At 34.5% G+C, this 23,641-nt stretch overlaps 3 protein-coding genes across 3 annotated transcripts in view; 2 read left to right on the forward strand and 1 right to left on the reverse strand.

Moving 5' to 3' along the window:
* LOC120625922 overlaps positions 1-12,080 on the forward strand; it is a 44,835-nt gene extending 32,755 nt beyond the window's left edge. Inside the window, exons 3-5 of the mRNA XM_039893192.1 lie at positions 10,173-10,338; positions 10,980-11,101; positions 11,176-12,080. Of these exons, the coding sequence (XP_039749126.1) occupies positions 10,173-10,338; positions 10,980-11,101; positions 11,176-11,901 (1,014 nt within the window). The 3' untranslated portion in view covers positions 11,902-12,080. The remainder of the gene's footprint in view (positions 1-10,172; positions 10,339-10,979; positions 11,102-11,175) is intronic.
* On the reverse strand, positions 2,488-3,151 carry LOC120625924 (flexible cuticle protein 12-like). Its single transcript, XM_039893194.1, has 2 exons — positions 3,116-3,151; positions 2,488-2,838 (listed from the first exon to the last, which is right to left on the reverse strand). The coding sequence occupies exons 1-2, from the start codon at positions 3,122-3,124 to the stop codon at positions 2,488-2,490; spliced, it is 360 nt and encodes a 119-aa protein (XP_039749128.1). The 5' UTR covers positions 3,125-3,151.
* Positions 12,081-15,535: 3,455 nt separating the features above from the next.
* LOC120626010 (WAS/WASL-interacting protein family member 1-like) lies at positions 15,536-17,819 on the forward strand. Its single transcript, XM_039893290.1, has one exon. The coding sequence runs from the start codon at positions 15,536-15,538 to the stop codon at positions 16,382-16,384; it is 849 nt and encodes a 282-aa protein (XP_039749224.1). The 3' UTR covers positions 16,385-17,819.
* Positions 17,820-23,641: the final 5,822 nt, after the last annotated feature.

The following is a 23,641-nucleotide window of genomic DNA, read 5'->3' on the forward strand; positions in this document are numbered from 1 at the left end:
TGGTTGGAATAAAAAGTGATAGCTGCGTCAAAGGACTATTGATATTGTTACAACCATAGTGGTGAGTGCTGTGGTCTGTATGTCTTGGTGAGATCCCAGGTTCGAACCCCGGCAGAGGCAATATGGGAATTTATAATTTCAGAATGTTCAGACGTCCTGTTGCCATGATTTATTTTTCTATGGATTCAGGTTGCTATGATGCCACGTATCACGTGCTATGAATCGATTAGGTTTTTTTTATAGAATTGCATATCAAGCCGCTACCATCTTAGAAAGCATCGTCACTTGCCGCCAAGTTAGAATGCAGTCAAGGCACCTTATAGTAAAATAAAAAAAAAACCAAAAACAAAGTCTAAACATTTTATGAAAATATGATTTCAACTCAACAATTTATGAAAAAATGAAACCAACCCGTTGCTATTTTCTGCATGATGGGAGGACTTACCAACAAACACAATATTAACACGAGTAAGGATTAAAAAAAGTTCTGTTATTGAGCTGGTTCTACAGTATATGATAAATTGTTCTTGATAAACATGACTTACAAGGTTATTTTAGTGCGTGCAATGCGGATTTGCGCATTTTCAGCCCACACAAAGACGTGGGCAGCGCCCACAACCACGAAGGACATGGTCCAATGAAACTGGGGACTTATCTACCTGTACAATAATGTACAGGCCAACATCGAAACGTATTTCAACTACCTGAGTACACGCCCACCTATTGCCGGTGATCTCATATCTTGATGTCCCCAGCATGGTCTGAGTAATTAGTCATGAGAACAAAATTTTAATTAGGACATTAATTCCGCTTGTGTACGGGGGAAAAAACACCCAAAAAACCCGTTAAAATGACCAACGCGGAAGCATACTAAAGTTACCAACTATTAAATACCCGCGATTTTGGTCTTCATACCAAAAGATATCTACATCGACCCTTTGGCATTTAATTTTATAAATTCAAAATTCAAAAACTCACTGCAGAACCTACAGCAAATGTAACAATGGTCTCAATTAAGTTGGTGTTTGATAGGTGTTGATAGTAGCGTCGCCCATAAAAAAAAGCTAAGTAGCTCAGCTCGGGGAAAATTTTAAATTTAATATTATTTATTTACCTACTGATGAAGTAAAAAAATAACTAACTTTAAATTGTAAAGTTAGTCCTTTTCTCATTTTCTTTCTTAAATTAAATTAAACTTACTACTACCTATATAATTTAACATATTTGGACTATATTAATACCACCAGATTCATACTCATCGACTTATTCATCATGTTAACGATATTAACCGGGAATAACGACTTAATCAGATCTTCGAAGTACCGGGCCTACAACGCCCAACACCAGTAGGTACTGAGACTTTCTAAACAGAAACCTTAATAATATTTGGCCTGATCAAGGATTCAAAGATACTAACTACCAGACCAATAAAATGTTTGACAGGTAATAGATTTCTGTTCCAAGAATTCTCATATAAATAAATGTAAAAAATCCTGAGAATTTCTTAGTCTAGCTGCTGTTAAAATAACTGTATTCATATCAGATGCTCGTGCTTCTTGTACAAGAAATGTAGGACATTACTATTTGCATTGTAGTTAGTGCATCGCAGGAATGCAGCAGAGGAAGACGGTATATGTGAACGTAGTGACTCAAATTGCATAGAATCCCATAACGTCGCCGCCTATATTGGCTAAAGTCGTCGGTCTATTTCATTTCCATTTATGGTTATCGCGGGCACGTTGTATCCATGAATCACGGGGCTTTGCGAACATCGTCATAGTTCGTGACTTTTGTGAATGGTCAAAAAAAGACAATGGCTATCTACCTAAATGTTGAAATAAATTTCTATTAAAGAATTTCATTGCGTTACCAGTTGTTCAGGAACTAAGAGCAAATTAAATAACACAATTCTCGCTACTGAATTCCGAGATCGATGATTTCTTGCTGTCATCATCAATCTAAAGAATATTGTTTGATTTATTCGTAATGTTGGAATAGGAACATTTCTTGTCGTCTATTACAATATCTTTTATTATTGAAAAAGTTTCTCATCAATCTCAGATAAGTACATTCAACGTAATATAGGAATATATTACGTTGCGTGTACTTATCTGAGAGCTCATAAATTAAGCCAGATTCAATTTCAGCCGAAATATTCATTCATTTACAAAAAAACACCCAAAAACATTGAAATACGTTTCCGTAGGATAATGTTAACCGTGAAATTTGGTTTACTCAAAATTATTTTTAACAGTTTGCTAACTCTAATCTGTTAAAAAATAATTATTTTGCTTGTGTTGTGTTGTGCAAGTAATTATCACTACTACAGGTCTTTTACGCTGTAGGCTGATATATTTTTCGTTCATCAATTTATGGCATTTGTTTTTATTCTACTACTATCCTTATAGCTTTAGACTAATTATTTACAATCAAATGTAAAACTAAAATGTATAAATAAAAGATATTTTAGTATGTCATTGCTTTATTTCAAGGGCTGGCAGGAACTTCAACGGGGGTAGGAAGGTGGCTTCCCTCCACTTTGGTGCCATCTAATCCAGCGCTGTACTTGGTGACATAGGTTTTGCCGTCATCGCTCACGTATGAAACCTCTCCTTCGGTGACAAGGACATATCCAGTGCCGTCGTGGGAGGGTACAAGACGCCCGCGTTCTGAAACTACGGTGCCCTCCGCTGTCACGTACCGTAGCGCATACTGTCCGGCTTCATCGTGGACTTCCTCGTGCTCTAGCGCTGGTAAAGCACGAATCGCAGCGAGCTTATCACTGCTTTCAGATGGAGCAGCGGATGCTACAGCGAATAAGCAAAGGCTTACCAAAAACTGAAAATAGAAACAACATTACTTATGAGTTAACTTTCCTTCTAAAAAATTAAACAAAAAAAAATAGTAACCAGCAAACCATAAATATCATGATGAATGTCACCAATCACCTCATAATAAAGGCAGAAATGGTTTGGTTACGAACGATTCATAGCGGCCTGTGACAGGCCTGTTTGAATCAAAAATATTAAATATAAATAAATATAAATAAATTTTTAATTGTGAATTTAATGAAAGAATAATTAAGTGAATAAAATACGCAGTACTCAGTACTCACCAATTTCATTTTGATGTACAGGGATGAAGATGTGTTTCGAATAATTGCACTTTGCTAACTGATACCGAATTAAAATAATGTATTGCTTTTAAAGAACCTAATGATATTAGGCTAATTACCTACCTACCTGTAGTTCCTAATTTCAAGTTTTGGTAATTATATTAAAATGCAATTATGTAGGGTGATTAACGCCATTAAATTGTTGCACGCAAGTTTTTGAACAATCTGTCACGTCGATATTAAATACCCATACCTATTCTTAATATATAATAAAATACCTATAACCAACTTCCGTGCCCTGTTTGCTTATTCAATATTTTCAATCATTCAACAAAGCTTAAAGCAGAAGCATCAAAAAAATATGGCTAAAGCTCACGACAAGCCCTATTTTTTAAGCTTAAAAGTTAAACTCTTTAATTTGTATTTTAGAGACGTCAAGGTATATTTGTAACTTTAAAATAATGAAGCTATTATCGCAAAGTAAAGCATAACTGATATATGTATGAATGAGCGGAACGAATAAAACCATTGATTCCTATCTTAACATAATGGCCAGTTAACATTATGTTAGTCAAGAATGGAATAAATACTATTTAGTAGATTTCCAGATTCATATCTCTGTACCTACTTCTGGAATAAAATAATAGAGAAACTCTACTTTGTTCACATAATTAGCAAATATTTTATGGCATTGTATAAGTAAATACTTAGTTGAATACCCAGTAGTAGGCAGTAGGCTTACGTTACATGTTGTTTCGTTGCGTAGACGCGTACAAATCTTTCTAATTCTTGATTAACAAAATGTAAATTTCATTACTTAATTGCACTTATTAATTCCCTAAAAAAAGATAAGAAGTTATGATAAACGTTAAGTTTATTTTTATAAAAGTTCCCTATATTTTATAAACGAACAACTACGGTGTTACTAATTTAGTGGTATAGTTTTTATCCCTAGCAGTTGCCCGCGACTTTGTCTTGTTTTGGATTACACTGACATTAAGTACTTGTACAGGTTTTTTGTAACCATGAGATGTGACTAATAAACGGTTTTTAAACGTGGTTAAAAGGAATATAACAGTTCAAAATGTTATTTTTTTATCATATTATTTATGATTAGTCATCGTAGGTACATAAGGCAAAAGAATATAATGACAGTGACTTACAATTACTTAGTTCTCATACCTACCTAGTGATATCACTAAAAAGTCCCCAACTTCATCGTCAATAGGTCATCATTTTTTACCATACAAGCGATACCCATTAAAGCTTACAAATAAAAATCATTTATCGACCTATTAAAATTCACTGCTTTGTATTCATAGATAAGTTTATGTATATAGGAGTTTACAACATAACAATAGCTCGCCATGTTTTCTAAAATCTATGACAGATTCTTTTGACCATAGAAAATATGAATTAAAAAAGTTTTTGGCTACGAACAACTAATATTAAGAAAAACATACCTAGCTTTATCATCATCATCAGTTATAATACTCATCTTCCTCTGCTGCTCTATTGGAGATCTGCATTATTCGATGTCAAAGAACGCTAAATTGCTTTGCGACACGGAGTTGAACCCGGGCCCTCCCACTTATAATACCAATCCGCTTATCACTGCACGGCGAAAATCCACAAATAGAGACTCTGATGACCAAATGAAAAAGACGTGCTTGTCAGTTGTCAAAAAGTGCCCGCGTAAAATCCTCATCCGCAAATTGTGAGCCTATTTTTAAACATCGAATTAGCAAAATTTTTGCCCCAACTAACATTTATTTTAGACATAGAATAGAGAACATACAGAACCCTCAGTCAGCTATTATTGCATGCAGTGCATTGTGTCCACAAAAACATTGAAAACACCCTACGCACGTCTCATTACACACCCGCGGAATTTTGCTACCCACATAATTTTCCCATTTTCCCCATTTTATGAGAAACGTTTAGAACATTGGAAGTAAAATATTCATTGTCATCTTTTGATATGAATGAAGTGGTCCACCTGTTCAAGAAACACTACTAAAGTGGAGTGGTTTTTGGTACTTCAATATTAGTTGTGTACACGATTTCTGTATGTTCTTAATTCTGTGATTTTAGGGCCATTTTATTCTGCTTTTACTAATAGATTATACTTTCGATTATATCGTTCATATAGTTTCATACCATTGTCTTTCCTAGCATCAGCGAAAGCCCAAATTGTAAACCAAGTAATTTATTCGAAAAAAAATCTTGTAAGTTGTATCACGATAGGGCCTAGATATAACCTACAACCTACCAGCCGACATATGATTGCAAAATAAAACAATAAAAAAAAAATCCTGGATAATTTATTTAGAACATTTCGAAAATAAACTACCTTGTTTTATTTTTATCAACGTCGATTTATTAATACTATGCGACACTTAACACCGTAACCATTAAAATTCCATCGCTGAGTCATTTTAATTCGCACTACAAGACTGTGGGATAAACTAAGGCAAGTATTACGCAATACAAACAGGTACAAGGTCCTTAAATGGAGCACTGATTGACTGACACAAAGTTCGTGTCCATTACATTAGTTTCGAAACACAATAACTAGTAACAGGGTGACATAATACCTTCAATTTCCGGTCCGAATTTCTCTGCTAATTATTCCACGGGTACCTATAGATTATGAAATTATTGTAAACTGACATCAACAAACATTAGACATGCATGCATGTATTAGGTGTGATGTATTATTTAATAACTTGTGATTGCTCGCGATTTAGTCGGTGTACAATTTGTAACAGGTAAGATTTTATATGATGGGAGGCTTCGGCCGTTGCCTGTCGCCAAACAATTTACCGCTCCTGTACGATGTTGCGTAGAAACAGATTAGGGCTATGGGTTTTACTGCCAAACAGGTTGGCTCACTACCATCTTAGGCTGCCTCATAACTTACCACCGGGTGATTGCAGTAAAGGGCTAAATTGTAGAAGAATAAAAGGAACCTTTCCATTTATTCTTCTACACCTTTTTCCTTTTATCCCCAATCTACCCTTGAAATATCTACCGTTTGTTTCAGTTTGTTGTTTTCGATTTAAAGAGTATCCTATGTCCCTCACCAGGATGCAAGCTGTCTCTATGCTAATTTTGTCAAGTTATCAGTCCCCGTTAGCAACTGTCATAGAATTGAATACGGAGCTTAAACCAATTTAAAAATTATACATTCTTAACTCGTTTTCGCCGGCAATCGTAACTCATCGTACTAGTAAGTCCATAACGCACACTGCTGCGCTAGGAAGGCCGTCAAACTCAATGAAAGAGCAATGACGTGACGCGAGCCTTTGTGTATAACACGCATAAACAAATTGAGATCCCACAGTCTTCTCAACGTGCTATTAAATTAATTGTGCAAGGTTATTCTGATGCACTGAAACTTCAATCATTTAAACATTGCCAATCGCAAATGTCCGTCCCGGGGACCTCGTGTTTCGCCTTACTTACAATGCTTTTAATTACTTATAACAAATGAGTGGGTGTACGACTTCGGAATTATTGAAAAAAGGAAAACTTGTTACCCATCCGTCTCAGAATCTGAATCGCATTGTTAATTGGTTCGAACGCTGAAGATCATAGAAGAACATGTTCACCTTTTTTTATTCAGTCATAGCTGTGAAATAAATCTGGCAACTTTTTATGTATTCAGTATAAATAGCCTTGAGTGACGGGTTAGCTACCGTACCGCTGAGGAGTTCTTTCCTCTATCTTTTATCATATTCATCAGATCTTTACAAAATTTGGTTACAACCAAATTAATACTATGACTTTTACAGTACAAAAATAATTATTAAAATCGGTGTACATTTCAGATATGGCATTTATGCCTTATCTGAAATGTACACCGATTTTATCTTTAAACACTTTGACCCCTTCTCCCAAAAGAACTGTGCTGAATTTCGCGATAAAAAGTATCCCATTCACGTGAGTTCACACTACGAGGTAAGACCCCTCGTAGTGTGAACTCAAATCATGTAAAGTTTCATTTTAATTAATTCAGTAGTTTCAGTGTTATACGCGGCCAATATTACAGGTTACCTTTCTAAAACGAATGCAAAAATACTGTTTGTACACTGGGTTTCTTACCAGGGTATGCATACTGCAGGAAAATTGCATAAAACGGCAATAATTATTCTCTCCTATACGAGTTCTGTATCAGTTTAAGAATAGGCAATGCTTTTGCGCATATATTTAGTGCACGACACTGACTAGAAAGTACAAAACATTTAAGGTTTTCAATAGTTTTTAGCAATATATACGATTGCTTGCCGTTTTTACTAATTATATGCTTTATCTGAATAACTTTAAGGCATAAATTGCTGTAGGCGTAAAATCTAGTACTAACAGAGTAAATATAATTAGCCCTAAACAAATTTAATAATGCGTGATCTCATTAAAACTTATTACGTTTTAAATATTTACATGGTACATACTACATATCCAGTGTTATTTGTTAATCAACAGATTTGTAAAAGCAAACTTCTTTATAGCTCATTGATTGTGTTTTTCCAACGAGAAGAAGCCAATAAAAATTTATTTAGCTGCCACATCTTTCCCAGGGTTGCAGTACAGATTACACACACCTTTTTTACGTAAAACATGTATCGGATTCTGCCGAATTCCGCCAGCTTCAATCTAATTGGTCATCATCAGCATATACTCGAAGTAACATCCTACAACTGAGATTACCCTCATAGTAGACAAGGAAACAGAGGATTGGCCCACCAAGCCTCTTAATTCTTAAACACGGATCGGTGGGCTTTAACAATTATTATCACACTAGCTGTTGCCCGCGTTGCTTGACCGCGGTTATTACGGTTTTTTACAAAACCATATGTTTCCTGGGATAAAAAGTAGCCTATGTTACTTGCCGTCCATTAAACTAACGCTATGCCCAAAATCAAAGAGAGTGTGCAAAGAAACGACAAACAAACACACGTTTGCATTTATTATATTAGTCAGAATGCCAATGTTAATAACCGGCAAGCCAATTTCCTACGGCTCGTACTGAATTTCTTGATAGATAAACTTATGGGAATCGAACCCAGGAGCTCGTGATCTGTAGTCAAACATGCTAGGTACCAGACCAACCACACGGTTGTTCAATAGCTATTGAAGGAAATAGCTCCACAAAATATTCAAACATTCGGTATCTCATTGTAAATAGTCATCTAATCTGACATGCATTGGTGTTTCCGCGTAGGTCCTTAGTTACCGGCCCACGTTTTGTTCCCGAGGTTGCGCCATCAACCTCGTATGCTGTTGAATACCTGCGCCTATTATTATTCTAGGAGACAAGTCATGCGTAAGGCTATATGCATACATCACCATTAATCTGCAACTCTTCCTTGCAGGTTTTTATTTTAAACTTTTAAAGTTAGAGCAAGTAAAGATTTAACTTATACTTTAGGACTTCACTAAACATTCCTTAACTGATTTGAATCTGGGTCAAACTGTTCGAACGTGATAAAATCTCGGAGCTATCTTCTGATAGCTGATCTAACTCTATCAGCTATTAGATAACGCTTAAACCGGTGCTGTTAATACTGTTCTGCTGTACTGCTACGGTTAATACTGTAGTCTAAAACTGTACCGGGATAGTTGTATAAGAGTATGAAAACTATAATCATCAGTTATCCCTTGCCTAATTGCTTGAACATCTTTGCCGTTAAGGTGGTAACTAGCCAGAGCCTAAGCACCCCTCCAGATCAGACCAAAGAATATTCTGTAATTTGTATACTACTACAATAATATATCGAGATACTGCTGATATAAGTTACCGCTTTCTATGAAATTTATCAGCCTTAGTTGCTCAGTTGTAAGGAAAATTTAAAACTACAGCTAAGCTTATGAACACGATTGGTACACAGGATGGGTACCACCATTTTATTTCATTAAAACTTTGAACTTTAGATGGTATTGGAAAAAACAATATTGGTACAATTTCCTTTAAATGTCTTACTTATTTCGTGGGTATACTACACCTAAGTACTAATAATATTTCAGTGATATAGTATATTGCATATACTTCTGAAATTAGAAACAGTTTCACTACTTCATTATGACCTTCGAGGCCTACTTAGCATCTAGCTATTGTTCGACAAGTGTCGGTTCCGTGCGTCACTGATTCACGACTTTACCATTGTTTTTTCACATACCTAATGCCCGATTTTACGGATAGTGCACAACGCGGGAAGACTTCACCCACAAAAACATTTAATGGGTATAACAGCAAAAACTGTGCGTGTTTTTACATTACAACATTAGTTGTTAGTGTTTTTAGCATGTTTGTTAATTTTATCAAAGCTACTGGAATGCATTATCCTTGACACAATGACTTAAGTGATTTTGTTAGACAATCCCCAATCCCACGTTCGTCGGACATGAGATTCGTGAAACTGAGATCGTGAATTATATCCTGCTGTTTAAAATTTAAACACCTTAAATAGAAACTTCATGCTTAATTTAAAAATGGTGAAGAAACAAATTCCTCATGCATTGTATTTTTTAATATTACGATCATCATCATCACCATCATATCAACTCATTACCGGACCACGAAGATCTTCGTAAATCACTTCCAATCAGTGCTTATAATTGCAATACTACGATCAAACTGACCGATACAGGACCGGTACAAACAAACTATATTACAAAAGTAAATGCTCACATTCCAATTTCAGATTGCAAGCAAATTGGAATAACTGAAATCCATACTAATGTTATAAATGTGAAAGTGTGTTTGTTTTTTACGTTACTTAATAGCGCTCTAACTTAGCAACCAATTGCCTTATTTTTGATACAGAGTTAGTTGAAAGGCCGGACAGTAAAATATGCTTAACCTAGGAAAACAAACGACTCCTACGAGATAGGTAAAAACGGTGGCAACAGCTGATACTATAATAAGTGAATTGTTCAAAATAGAGATTTTAAGCTCTTAACCTCTCTCAAATGTGAGTGGTTATTTTGAGTACTAGGACAGTACCTACTAGTCGGATGATGATAACCGATAACCTTATTTTCTTTTATTCCACAGATGTGCGTATATAGTGCGCTGGCTGCGTTAGACGGTTACAGTGCTCAGCAGGATCCAGACCAATTCCACATACAGACCGACGAGGACGACGAAAGATACTTCCTCTACCAAACACACAACGGACAGTATCGCAAAGAACGACGCCTAAAAGATGGATCTGTCGTAGGTAATGACACCTTCATTTTTATCTAAATAAAAAGTGCCATATTTCTTGGTAAATTCAATGACTGCATTCTAATGGACAAATTAGATATAAATTCTTATTGCCTGAAATATCCAAACCTAAAAGCCACCTCATAATTGATTTAATCATAATTTATTAAGAAGCCCATAACCTTAATTAATGCACATATAATTAATGTCCTACTCCTTGACGGACCAAGCAGGTGGGACGCCTGATGGTAAGTGGAAAACCGTCGCCTCTAATCGGAGCAACACTCGACAGGGCAAGCAAGGAACATATCCTTCAACGTGCCAGCTTCTGTCCATTTATGTCTAAAGTGATAGATTTAGATCTATCACTTAAGCGAAGCCTCTAAGCGAAGTAGACTAAGCCTCTGCTACATTGACATTGTGAAAATTTAAGGAGGACACTGTCCTTCCATGAATTCTGTTTATCACAAATCCCAACACTGTGAAATAATGGCACTACTTTTGAACATGTCATTTACTGAAATTATCCACTTAAAATGGAACATTCGCAATTAGAAGTCGATAAAACCTTACACCCACACTCAAAACAGCTCAACAACTATATAAATAACATTGAAATCAGTGAATCATTGAACACATTTATTATTTTTCCAGGAACTACGGGCTGGGTGGGTGCCGATGGATATTTAAGGCTACAAGATTACATAGCTGATGACCAAGGATATAGAATTTATAAATCAAAAACTGTTTACGTTGGAGAAAATCGACCCATTGGTGTATGTACAACTTCTAATATTCACCTGGAATTAAATTTTTCTCTTTTTATACTAATTATATCCTTTACTTTCAGGAATCTTTAAAAATTGCGAAAACAGCACCAACTGACTCTGGATATAATATCACTCCGGCACCAGCTCATCATCCACCGAGAGGCACACCTCTGTTCACAACAACTACGCGCGCTCCACTGCCATCTTCAACTTACAGCCCACGAAATCCGTACCCCTCAGTGGTGGCCATAACGCCTTCTCCACCATATTCTAGCTCTTCGTCTACCTCCAGAGTAGAAGTATCACCGAATTCAATTGATTCATCTCCCACATACGATCCTAGACCAACGGTACCACCTATTACTGCAGATGAAGCTACTCCTCGACCAAATCCTTATGATTATGACCCATCAAACACCAATAGCATAGACGGGTATTATGGAAGTGATAGCACGCCCCAAGGACGCTATGATTTATTCAATCCGAACTCCTATAGACATGCCAATGACTGGACGAGAAGACAACCAGGCATACGTGTTGGTGATGGCTACACGCCCCAGTTCCCAGGTTACGACGGCGTTGCATTTAGACGCAACGGATTCCGATACTACCTTCCGAAACAATACCATGAGGAAGAATCGAGAGATGCTGACGAACGGACTGGCAGTTTTGGATATGTTGATCCGTTCGGAATTCGAAGAGTAATTTATTACAATACATCACCGGGCCAGGGATTTCAAATTCGGAAAAATAACAGATATGTCGGTCATGACGCAACTCCTTATGATCCAAGACCTGTGAAATAAACTAAGTCATTATTTTCGTCTGTGTTGAAGTTACCACCTGTGCTATCAGTATTTATAGTTAAAATAATAATTCTACAAATTGATTGGTGGAGACAAAACGATTGATCTTCGAACGAAAATTTCTTAGCCATATATACTTAGTATAGCAAAAAAAAATTGTAGATATTATTATATTAATCATTAAACTACATAACGTAAAATATTAATTATGATAAATAATTTATTTAACTTAATTTGATTATAAAATCTATGATTATGACTGGATTTAATGAAAACAAACGGTAATTGAAATTGAATTATCTATTATTACTTAGATGCCATAAAATACTTAATTATATGTTTATTTTATGTATAACATTGCTGTTTATGACGGCAAACTTATTTTAATTATGCAAACAATAATATAGCCAGATTAGTTAAAAAAACATTTTGACATTCTAACATTTTTATTAATATTTAAATTACCCGATAGTTCTGAAAACTAGCAACGTATCTCTTATTATATCTATTGGTTTCCATGTTTTACTACAGATCACATTATTTTAATGCCCAGCTCAGGCCAAAAATTAATAGATATTGGGTTTTTCTGAGAAACAGTTACCAGCACACTCAATACCAGCCCAAACGAAATATCAGTCTAAACATAAGAAACATATTATTACGTATAAATAATTTATATTACCGAGATAAAACGTCAACATAATATTATTAGACATAGGGGCATTGAACTTGACTTGATTTGTCACAAAGCCATTTTCTTGCTAATGAGTCTGCGTAGGCGCCTCGCGATCGTGTTTATGCTCCCTTATTAAGAAACTTACTCAAATACAAATGCTTCCATAAACAGATAACTGCTTTTTATTGACGAATGACGAAACAGATAATATAATCTATACCAGAGCCCTGATTATCTTATAATTCGAATCTAACATAAAAATTTACGGAACTTATAAGAAGAGGTGTAAAAATTTATGTCACGAGTTTTATTCGACGTTATGATTTTAATGCCGTAGATAATCATAAAACAGGGCTCAGATGTTTATACCACTTTAAATAATTTAAAACATAATGCAAATTAAACATTCCATTAGAAACATTAGTAGTGTAATATACTACATAAATACTATGTAAATAATTTAATTTCTTAAATTAATGTATATGCAACAGGGAAATGATGATATCAGGGATTTCACTTGATCCCCAGGGATATCAGAAATTAAGTGCTAGGCCAATGCGATGTCAATTCACTAAACTGAATCTTATGAAACTTAGATGAAAAGTCAAATTATTTGGGCAAATTGGTAAAAAAAAGCACTCAGGTCAGATAGCCTCAGAGATGTAGTTACGAATCATGTCGTTCTGCAATAATGATATATATATTTTTTTTAGTTTTATTGTTGTATTTTAAATATTTCAAAATAGCAATTTTTTTTATATTATTAAATAATAAAAACTCAGTATAAACCCCCCCAAAACCCTTTTTGGTATTTTTTTATATTTGACCAACTACTATTAATGTAGTTCATCAGTACAGTGTGAACTTTTTTATTATTTTACTAGATTCTCCAGTAAATAGAGAAAATCAGATCGATTATACTATAATTCAGTAACTAAGTATGCCTTATACTGTAATTTGTTATATATCCCTAAGAGTTTAAGATTTGTTAACAAATCTATGACGTCATAATGTCCCTGCGCATATTACATTTCATAGCATTAAAAGCTTTTTAAGCTTGGTGAAAGAATATAATATGGTTATAGCGAATGATTAGTCATTTTCCTAAATTTAATGTTAGTAAGAGAATTTCAATGACATCTCGTTCCTATAACTTATACAGTGGGATTTATTTATGATTACTCGTAACTATTGATTTTTATTATTTATAATACGTAGGTATTATCGAGCTGTATTATTTCTTTACGAAAATAAAAATAAGAAGTGCACGTACTAATATTACTATTAACCAAATAACTGTATCTGCCAGCTTTTTAGTTCACTATAATTATGGCGATTTACAAAGCATATTCTTTGTATAGTGAGATGTAATTACCTCAAGAGTTGCAGTGTCCCGTTATACCAATTCAACCAAACTGATGTGTGTGCACATTAGTCAGGTTGAAGGGGACGCAAAACAGTCGTGCGATTACGAAAGGTTGTAATTTTAAATTTTAATGTATACAAATTAGTACTTATTGTTTAAAATAGTCTATTCAATGATTACTTAAAGTAAGTGATAACACGAAACATTCTAAGGAAAATGATCCATTTGCAAACTAACAAACCAAACGTTCAGCCTCCACCTTCAGTGGCATTCAAGTCTGCATTCTGGTTGCGACCAATCGCAAGGCACGCTTGTATAAGCAAGTCTTATAATTTGTTACACACAGGACGCGAACCTTAATGCTGCTAACAACGCTGATTTGACGCGTGGTTTGGCCAAAGTATTTACTTAAAAAGATCGATATCGATCGATCGATAAACTCCAAATTTAAAAAAGTTGGTTTAATTTATGTATAAATTTTTTTTCTCAAATAATCGTATCTCTGATTTTAATCCCTGGGATGATGAAGGATTTGATTAAAGATTTCATATAACATTCATTTAATGGTGGATATGAGTAAAAGAGATTGTGTTTACCACATAAAGTCTACATTTCTATAAAGTTGAGTCTTGCGTTTCGTATTATTACGACTAATGTAGGTATGTATTACCTCTAAAGGTAATAACATCTCACTGGTTATATATATAAATGCAAATAATTAACTGTTCTATTTACTTGCAAATAAATAATTATTAAAATATTCGTGATTTTTATTAGCTACGATTTTATTATAACCCCATTGCATAACTTCGCTAAGGATCTTAGGATTAAGAAAACAAGGAGAACACCATTTTGTGCATCTTTATATTGAATGAACAAAATAAACGTAAATAAACTATCACTTTTAATATTTTTTTCTCCCGTAGTTACTGATTAGTCTTTAGGGTGATTAGTTAATTGTACCCTATATCAAACAATCATATATTTAAATTGCAACATCACTTACCGAAAACCAGATGAGTTTAAATATAATGTATTAATTAAGCGACCATTATAAAAAGCCTAAGCCATGACTCGTTGACATCAGATGGCGCTCACACTTTCAAGGTAAATAATAGTAATTTACTTAAGCTATACAAATATTTATAAACCTTTGTGTCACTTACATTACTTATATATTTATATAAGTACACTCGTATTCAGAAGTCCTTCGTATTTAAAACCCTCGCCGCAAGCAAAAAGAAAGTGTTACTCTTTGCTGGGTCGATTCTTATAAATGTAATGTAATCATGTTTTAAATTTTTTCTTTTTCCATTTTCCTGCAAAAGTTGTGTTAAATTTCTCAATTTCAGTAAATTTAAATGTTTTATCTTATGGAGAGTTGAGAGGCCTACGTCTTTAATATTAAAGTATTAACGTAGTTGAACTATAGGAAAACTTACCAGTTAAAATAATTCGAAGTCTGTCAATTTATTTATAATAAATTGACAGACTTCGAATAACAACAAACAACAAAACATAGCTTATTTTACTGAGTAGGAAGACTCAGTAAAATAAGCTATGTCTAATATTAACATTTTATTTACAGAAAAATGCGTTCTTCTATAATTTTCTTATTCTACGTGGCATTAGCCCTAGCAGCTGACAGTACAAATTACAATGAACTGCCGATGGATTACTTCGATGATAATTTTAAATCCAATTTAAAAGTGGGCCCTGACTCAACATTCTCCTTCAATTTCGAGCAAATAAGGCGCGATCAGCCACCACAGATAGAAATGAGAGAAGAAAACGTTGGCAGATACATCAACACCAGATCACAAACGACGACACCTGTCTCTATTTTCTCGATGAAAGCCGATAGAGAATCGCAGCACGTTTATCCAACGATAGTTTCATCTAACAACTATCCTTATCAAGGACATAGCAACGAGCCACAAGGGTCACCGGTACCACCTCCGCCGAAGTTTGCCATTTCAAGACCACATAACAACGAACCCAGTCTTCAGAGAAATTCAGCTCCCATCTGGAACGTTCCCGCAGTACATCAGAATGTTCACACACCTCCACATGTACCTAGTACTCCAACGCCGCTATCACAACATGTGCAGTGGACAGAACCACCAAAACGTCACAGCCCTCCATCTCCTAATCATGCTTTGAGTCATTCAAAAGGAATCGAAGGTATTCATTTTGCTCCATCGGCCTCTTACGTTTCGGATTCAATTACCAATAATGTTCCCCGCCAGCCGCCTTCTCTTCCCAGCCGGGGCAACCATAAGTTTGCCTGGAACGATATAAAGAAGCAAGAGGAATTCAAACCAATTTTGAACAGCCAACCACCTCAGCCATCAAATCCCAGCACACCGCAATCCATTCACAACAAACCACCGCCACCCGTACCTACTCTGTCCCCATGGTATGACAACTTTGGAAAATAAAGATGACATAAGATGTACTCTGTATGAAAAAATAAATATTGTCTACGTTATGCTGTCGTTTTTATAAAATTAACCTTGATGAATCGCTTAATTAAATTTATGCCAGTCTAAAGTACAGTGCCAGTGATTTAAGCATGTTAAAAAATACGTGTCGTGAGGTGACGGCAGATCAAAATACAGTTGTGGCCACCCCTCCTCTTCCCGCGGGTGTCGTACGAGGCAACGAAGGGAAAATATCGGAAAAAGCCCCAGCAGCATGCGTCCTCTGTGCTACTTTTATCCATCTACCCAGAGTGGTGGTTATGGGAGAGGTCTTTAATGCAGTTGTAGTCTATTACATAGTATCGATTATACATACACGTCGATCTCAGGAAATACCAGCCCAATTTAGACACAAGCTTATGCGGTATGTGGACCACAATGATAACAGCACATGTTAAAAGTAGTAAAAAATTTGTATGGCGACCAGCGCTTGACATAAATTTCCGAACTACACAACCCTTTTATTACATGCTTTTTATTAGCTTCACCTGCATTTTTGTTAGTATGTTTGTAAACGACTATTTTTTGATTTGATTTTGACCCTCTTCAAACGTTCTGATTTCGTTAAAACTTTTTAGATATATTGAGGACCTCAGCCCGAAATTAGGAAATTGGCGATGTGAATTTCCTTGCCTCAGAGAGCACGTTAAGCTGTCTGCCCTGGCTATAATGTCCTGGCTAAAGTGGCACCAGCAATGGGCCGTTACGGATGGTGAGGGAAAGTAATAAGTCCACATAAAACTTCAAAGAATTAAATCAAACCAACAGATCGTTTGATCGGAAGACGTTATTTACCATCGTTATTATTCCATCCCATTCACGGGCCAGTAAAGTGCACGGATGTCGTCTTAGAACTTCGCACGCCTTTGAGAACTTGCACCATTCATCATGTTGTCATACATCGTTTGAAGCAAGTTATATCTGCTCAACTTAGTCACCGCTTACGGAAATACTTTTATGATGTGTATTGATACCGGGTAAATTCATTGTTCTACCGGTTAGTTTGTTCAACTTTGGATTACGAAGCCTAGGATTCGATTTCCAGCCTATACCCAGCAGTTGGGCATAGATAATTGAGATTTAAGAAAACATTTCTCAAATAGCGTCTCCAATACTTTTATAGCTAACTGGTATACCTACTGTTACAATGCGAAGGGTGTAGGCTGTAATCCACCACGCTAAATGGCGGTGCGCCGGTGCGAGTTCCAAGTTCGGCTCGGTAACTTCAGACGATTTTGAGAACGTTATGGAGTCATTTTAATCTTATTTATTTGCAAGAAACATTGTAAAAGGCTGATACAATATTGTTTTTGTGTCCAAAGATGTTAGGTCCAATGACTATATTAATTGGTACCTAGTTTATTTATCGATAAACATTTATTTATGACACAATGATGTCGAATTATTTATTCTGTGCATACCTACTACTTAAGATTAACTTTTAATGTAAACAAAAGAAAAAATGAAATACATATCGGTAAGTGCCTTTGAGTCGTGTCTAATTTATTTTATTAATTCCTTGTAGATATGTATTTATAATTACGTAATATAAACTTAAATAATTTGATTCAATAAAAAACTTAAATAAATTCTACTGTGTTTAATTGATTGAGAAAGTGTGATTTCAATAGCATGGCTCCTTTGCTATTTAATCTATTAAATGACATAACCAGGGTAAACGATCCGAGGGGGACGGTTAAAAATGTTTGTTAGTGAGGGCAGAAGGCTTGAAAGTGACGGCAGGGAAATAGGAATGCCTAAAGAATTGATAATGTTAGTCCAAGCCCCTCTGCTAGGAACAACCACCTGCGTGATAACTTTTTTATCATCATTGACCTCAGGATCTTCTTTTTGAGAGTCCTTATCCACTACAGATTCATGTTCTTTGTTTATATTTATCAATTCTGCAAGAATAGACTCATCAAAAGGAGACAAAATTGGAGGCTCTGGTAAACTTATAATGAGGTATTTAGGTGGCATCGCTTCATTCTCATCTTTTCTTTCTTCGTGTTCTCCTCTTTGTGCATCATGGACTATAACATCCCCATGATGTGGCAGAGCAGGTGGTTCAGGTAGAACTGGTAATGCGCTAGTAAATGCAACCAAACAAAGCACTCCTAGAAGATACATCTGTAACAATAATATATATCTATAGTAAAATATAAATTTAAAATTTAAAAAACTTCTAACTTTCAATAAAGTACAGATAATTCCACTAGTCAAATACCAACATTATTCCACTAGTAAATAACCATTTGATTTCCGTTATATTCGGTTACTTTAGATTTCAAATGTATAAATTCCAACCTCGATGGATTTCAAGGGTTATTCCATATAAAGAAATCAGTAAATGAAATTTGGTTTAATTGTAATAACTTCCAAAATATAATATATTGTTATAAGGCAGAGCTGATGATACTACAGAAAAGAACTGTGCGATCGATATATAAACTTAGTTCACGCGAATTCCTTCCACGTGCCAAATTTTAAGAAATTGGTTTACTTACTAGTCTAACCTCGCAATATATTTATAATAATATAATCTTTATTAAACAAAACATTAGTAATTATAAACAAAAATCCGATGTAAACAATCGATCTACTACAAAGGACATAAATTAGTGATATCTGCATATCGTCCGCAAAAAGTACAGAAATCCTTTGTGGGAATGGGTGTATACTTTTATAACTTGATACCGAAGTTAATATTAGATCTACCTTTACCTAGGTTTAAACAATATATTAAAATTTAAAACATATGTAACCAATCGTGGCTACGACACGATTGATAAATTCCTTAACGACAAGGCTTTTTGGAAGCAGGTCACTCTGCTCCTATGTCTCACAAAACAGAAAAATTCTAAAGATTGTTAAACTATAAAACTGCTAGAAAAGAGCAATCTACTGAGTTTCTTGCCGGCTCTTCTCAGTGGAATCTGCCTTTCGAACCGCTGGTAGAGTCAGAGTTTTTTTTTATTACTCGGAGATCTAGGTAATGAGGTTTATAGATAATTTTTTTAGTAGTTACATATAAATAATATCGAAGAAACTAATACTCACCTTCATGTTGTCTTAACTTTGTTACAATGATGATTTCGGGGAAATGCTGCCTTTTATATTTATAAGGTACTATTATTAAAATTAAATAATACTTAGGTATATTAATTGAAATAGTCATTTCAGAAGATTGCGTAATTATTAATCCATTTACAATCAATAAAATTATTGACCTTATTCCATATTGTTCTAACTAATAATCCATTATATACCTACTATGAATACCAAACATTTAAATGTATATACAAAGTAAAATGGATTCTATGCACGTTTACATAACAGACTCTGTATACTAAAATTCTACTAATCGATACTTATGAAAAAACTGTAACTGGAAGAGTTCTGTACATTTACTATATTTTAAAATTTGGTATAGTGGTAGCTGGTATTCCGGGTCAACATTTAGGATGCTTTTTATCCCGATAAAAAATAATTTTCCTCCGGGATAAAATTTTCCAATGGGATAAATTATATGATGATATAAATTTTTTTATGAATTTTACTTCATATCTCCACCAAATTTGCACCTATTTTAATAATTCTTTCTTTATTTGACAGTGTGTACTACCAAGCATGCATTGTCTAATTTTAATAAAGATCTGATAAATATTGTCGGAGATCAAGGACATAATTCTTCAGAGATAAGAGCAAGTCGCAAGGCATATGGGACAACGATCGAATGCAAACATACCATCCTACTAATATTATAAATACGAAAGTTTGTGAAAATAGATGTATGGATAGATGGATGTATGTTTGGATTTATAGATGGATTATAGATGGATGGATTTTGTTACGCTTTAACGCCACAACGTATGAACCGATTTGGCTAAAATTTGGCAGAGATACCAACAATATAGTCTTGAATAGCTCATAGGCTTCTTTTTATCGCGGAAAAGCAAACAGCTTCTACAGGATAGCATCGCTATTTTTTCCGCATTTTTCGTTCAAAATCCGGAGTTTAAGATTGACGTGGTTTTTGGATAGGCATAATTGAAATATTATAAAGCTTTTAAATTTTGTTTGGTTGAACGCACTAATCTCCGAAAATCCTGTTACGATTTTTTTTTTTTTTTTTGATTGGTAGTAACAAATGGCTATATAACATCACGCACCAATGGCTACTATGCTTAGTGATAAATGTTGCTAAACTTCAAAAAAAATATTTTTTGAGAGATTCTGATGCGTGCGATGCGTGAACGGTAAACGTTACGCCAAACGACGGAAATATGTAGTAACGAAATTGCTGGAATTGTTGTCGCGATAACATACGACTATTTTTCTAAGTCGACTCATTCGCGGACGAAGTCGCGCGGGTCCGCTAGTATTGGTATAAGTATGTAGTATGTTTAATATCGGTAACTCGCGGCTTCATCTGCATACCATTTCAGATTTTTTGAATAAAGGTTAGATGTAGCTTAACTTGCTGTATAGAGACGGGCTTCGCGTGTAGAAAGTTTAAGACAAATGCCAAATTTCCTTAAGATCCGCTCAGGGATTAATTTGCTGGAGGTTACAAACTCACGGAAATACACACTACCGCATTTAGGTAATTAATAGCGAAGTTTAACATACAACGGAATTGTTTATAAAGGGAAATGAAAATCGTTAGACTTGAAATAAATTTTCGCTCTACAAGCTTTTTCCGCGCTTTTTTATATAGTCGTTCTACCCATTGTTCGACCACAGTTTTACCCGAGAAACGACCATATATATAAAGTTCAAGGTCCTGACGGACTAATAATCATCGCACAGCCTCAACCGTTAGAAACTTGGAATTTTGTTGTAGATTTCTGTTTTGACCTAACCGGATTTTTTTTTTAATTCACTCCAAAAGGGTTTAAAGTTTGTATCAATTTTGATGAAAATTGGTACTTTGGCTCTTAAAATTAAATAAAGGCATAAATATATGTCACAGGTTTTAAAAATTTCACTCTCTCACTGATTTAAAACACTGCTTTTTATGTTCATACATTGCACATATTATATGAGGGCGTGACCGCTAATATTTCATAAAAAAAAGGTTGGAATTTTCTTGGCTAACCTACTGCATACGAGTCAAATAACTTTATCCTTTGGACTCTTTATTTAACGATTACTATGCGTTGTTTCGGGTGCTGGAAATACCTTATACCCGCCACTTCATCTGCGTTTGTTGTGATTTTAAAGAAACGCCAAGGAAGAGATTATTTAACATGGGTGCAAAATAAACAGGGGTAAAATTTCTAGATGGTTGAAAAAAGTGTTAATTTTAAAGGGCTTACCAGCAAAACCTTTAAATCGATCTTGAGAAAATATTGCTTAGATATAGCTAGCATCTCGAAGGTTTATAATTTTACATTGTATAATTTTACACCCATATAAATAATCTCTTTCTTTGCGTTTCTTTAAAATCACAACAAACGCAGACGAAGTGGCGGGCATAAGGTAGTTGTCTCATACTATTAAACACAGTAAAAAATATTATTAATTTAAAGGATTTTAAGAACACACACCTTTGAATTAATAATATTATCATACTAGGTATGTGACTAAGTTAGGTAAAGTATTTGGATTTCAATAGAAGTCTCCTCATATTGTTCTTTCATGATATTGTTCTCCACCAACTTGTTTGATTTGTAATAACAGGTACGGATTTACGTTACGGTGTCGGTTTAGGAGATGTAATGGTGGAAAAATCTATGCTTGAAATTAGGTCATTATTGATTTTACGTCTGCCAAAAAAACCACTAGAATATACCACCACTCGTATTATAACAAACGCGTTAAGACTTCTGTACCATACTCGGTAGTTTTATAAGCACAACTCGATTTCTATCATCTGTTAAGAATTCCAATACAAAGTTTTAGACAAAGAAACCTATTAATCCCTAGCAGAACTTTAAAGGTTATTGTTGTTGTTGTTGTTGAAATCATACGTGAAGAAACAGTTGAAAAAGGTTTTTCTTCGTTTTCAGCGTATTGTGCGCATGGCATTGCCTTGGAACGTATGTTATTAAACATTGTAATAGCAAAATAAATTAGGTATTTGTTAACCTCTACAGCGTATACTAGAAATTCAAGTGGAACCAGTTTGTAAACTTCATCACTGTAATAATTATGTAAAAAAAAAACATTCAACGGCATAGTCTTTTAATTCTTATTTCAGTCCGCAACCTTAACCGTTCAGTGGAACATTTATTAGTTTTCTCATAACTCATTCAATATTATCTTAATCAATAATACTATTCATTCGTAGGTATATCTTTGTGACTTAGTTAGGTAAAATATTTGTTCTTTCAAAATCCCACCATGTTTTGTCAGACTCTTGGTCAGATAATAATCCGAATAAATAAATAAATAAATCCGATGCTTAGAGTTATAATCATTTATAGATTCACTTAACCGTTCTTTATGCCATTATTAATGAGTGGCCTAGCTAGAAAGCTTCCAGAAAATGTGTTAACACAATAGTAAATATCAGAAAGAATTTATAATTCGAACGATGTTGCAACCGATTTTATTACATCTTCAATTGTGGATGATTAAAACCTACGGGTATGCACCTAATTGCAACACAAAAATGTGCCATAACATGGTTATTAAGGGGCTGGTTTTTATAATATACAAGTTCAAGAGGTCCCAATTAAGTAGTTATTAGCTACAAAAACATTTATATAAAGTAACGAATCTTTTCTAAATTCAATGCAATTTAAGTTGGATCCAGATAGCAGCAAGATGGTAAGTTTTAATTATTTTTTAATGCAGTTGTTTCTTTTTGTCAAAATAATGTTATTCAATTATTTATTCATTTACAGAAAACACGAATACTTTTGGTTTTTTCAATTGCAATGTTTGCACAGTCCAGTTCATCACCTGATGCAGTAGATGACTTTAATAGAATAGCTTCCAGCTTATCGCAAAAAACTAGTTCTGAAATAAAAATGACAGAAGAAAGGACCAAAAAAGTTGAAATGAAATCAGAAAGATCACAAGAATCGACATTTTCGTCGCAGATTTTCCACGAAGGAAATAACCTTTTTTTCCAACCACAAATCTTAATAGGATCTGGTATGAATGCTTCATTCTTCTTAAGTAGAGTACAAAATGATACAGAGTATAAGACGCAAATTATAACAAACATAACTGACTCAAAGAGAGATGAAACATTCAGCGATG

This window comes from Pararge aegeria, chromosome 8 (assembly GCF_905163445.1).
Source record: "Pararge aegeria chromosome 8, ilParAegt1.1, whole genome shotgun sequence".
NCBI lineage: Eukaryota > Metazoa > Arthropoda > Insecta > Lepidoptera > Nymphalidae > Pararge > Pararge aegeria.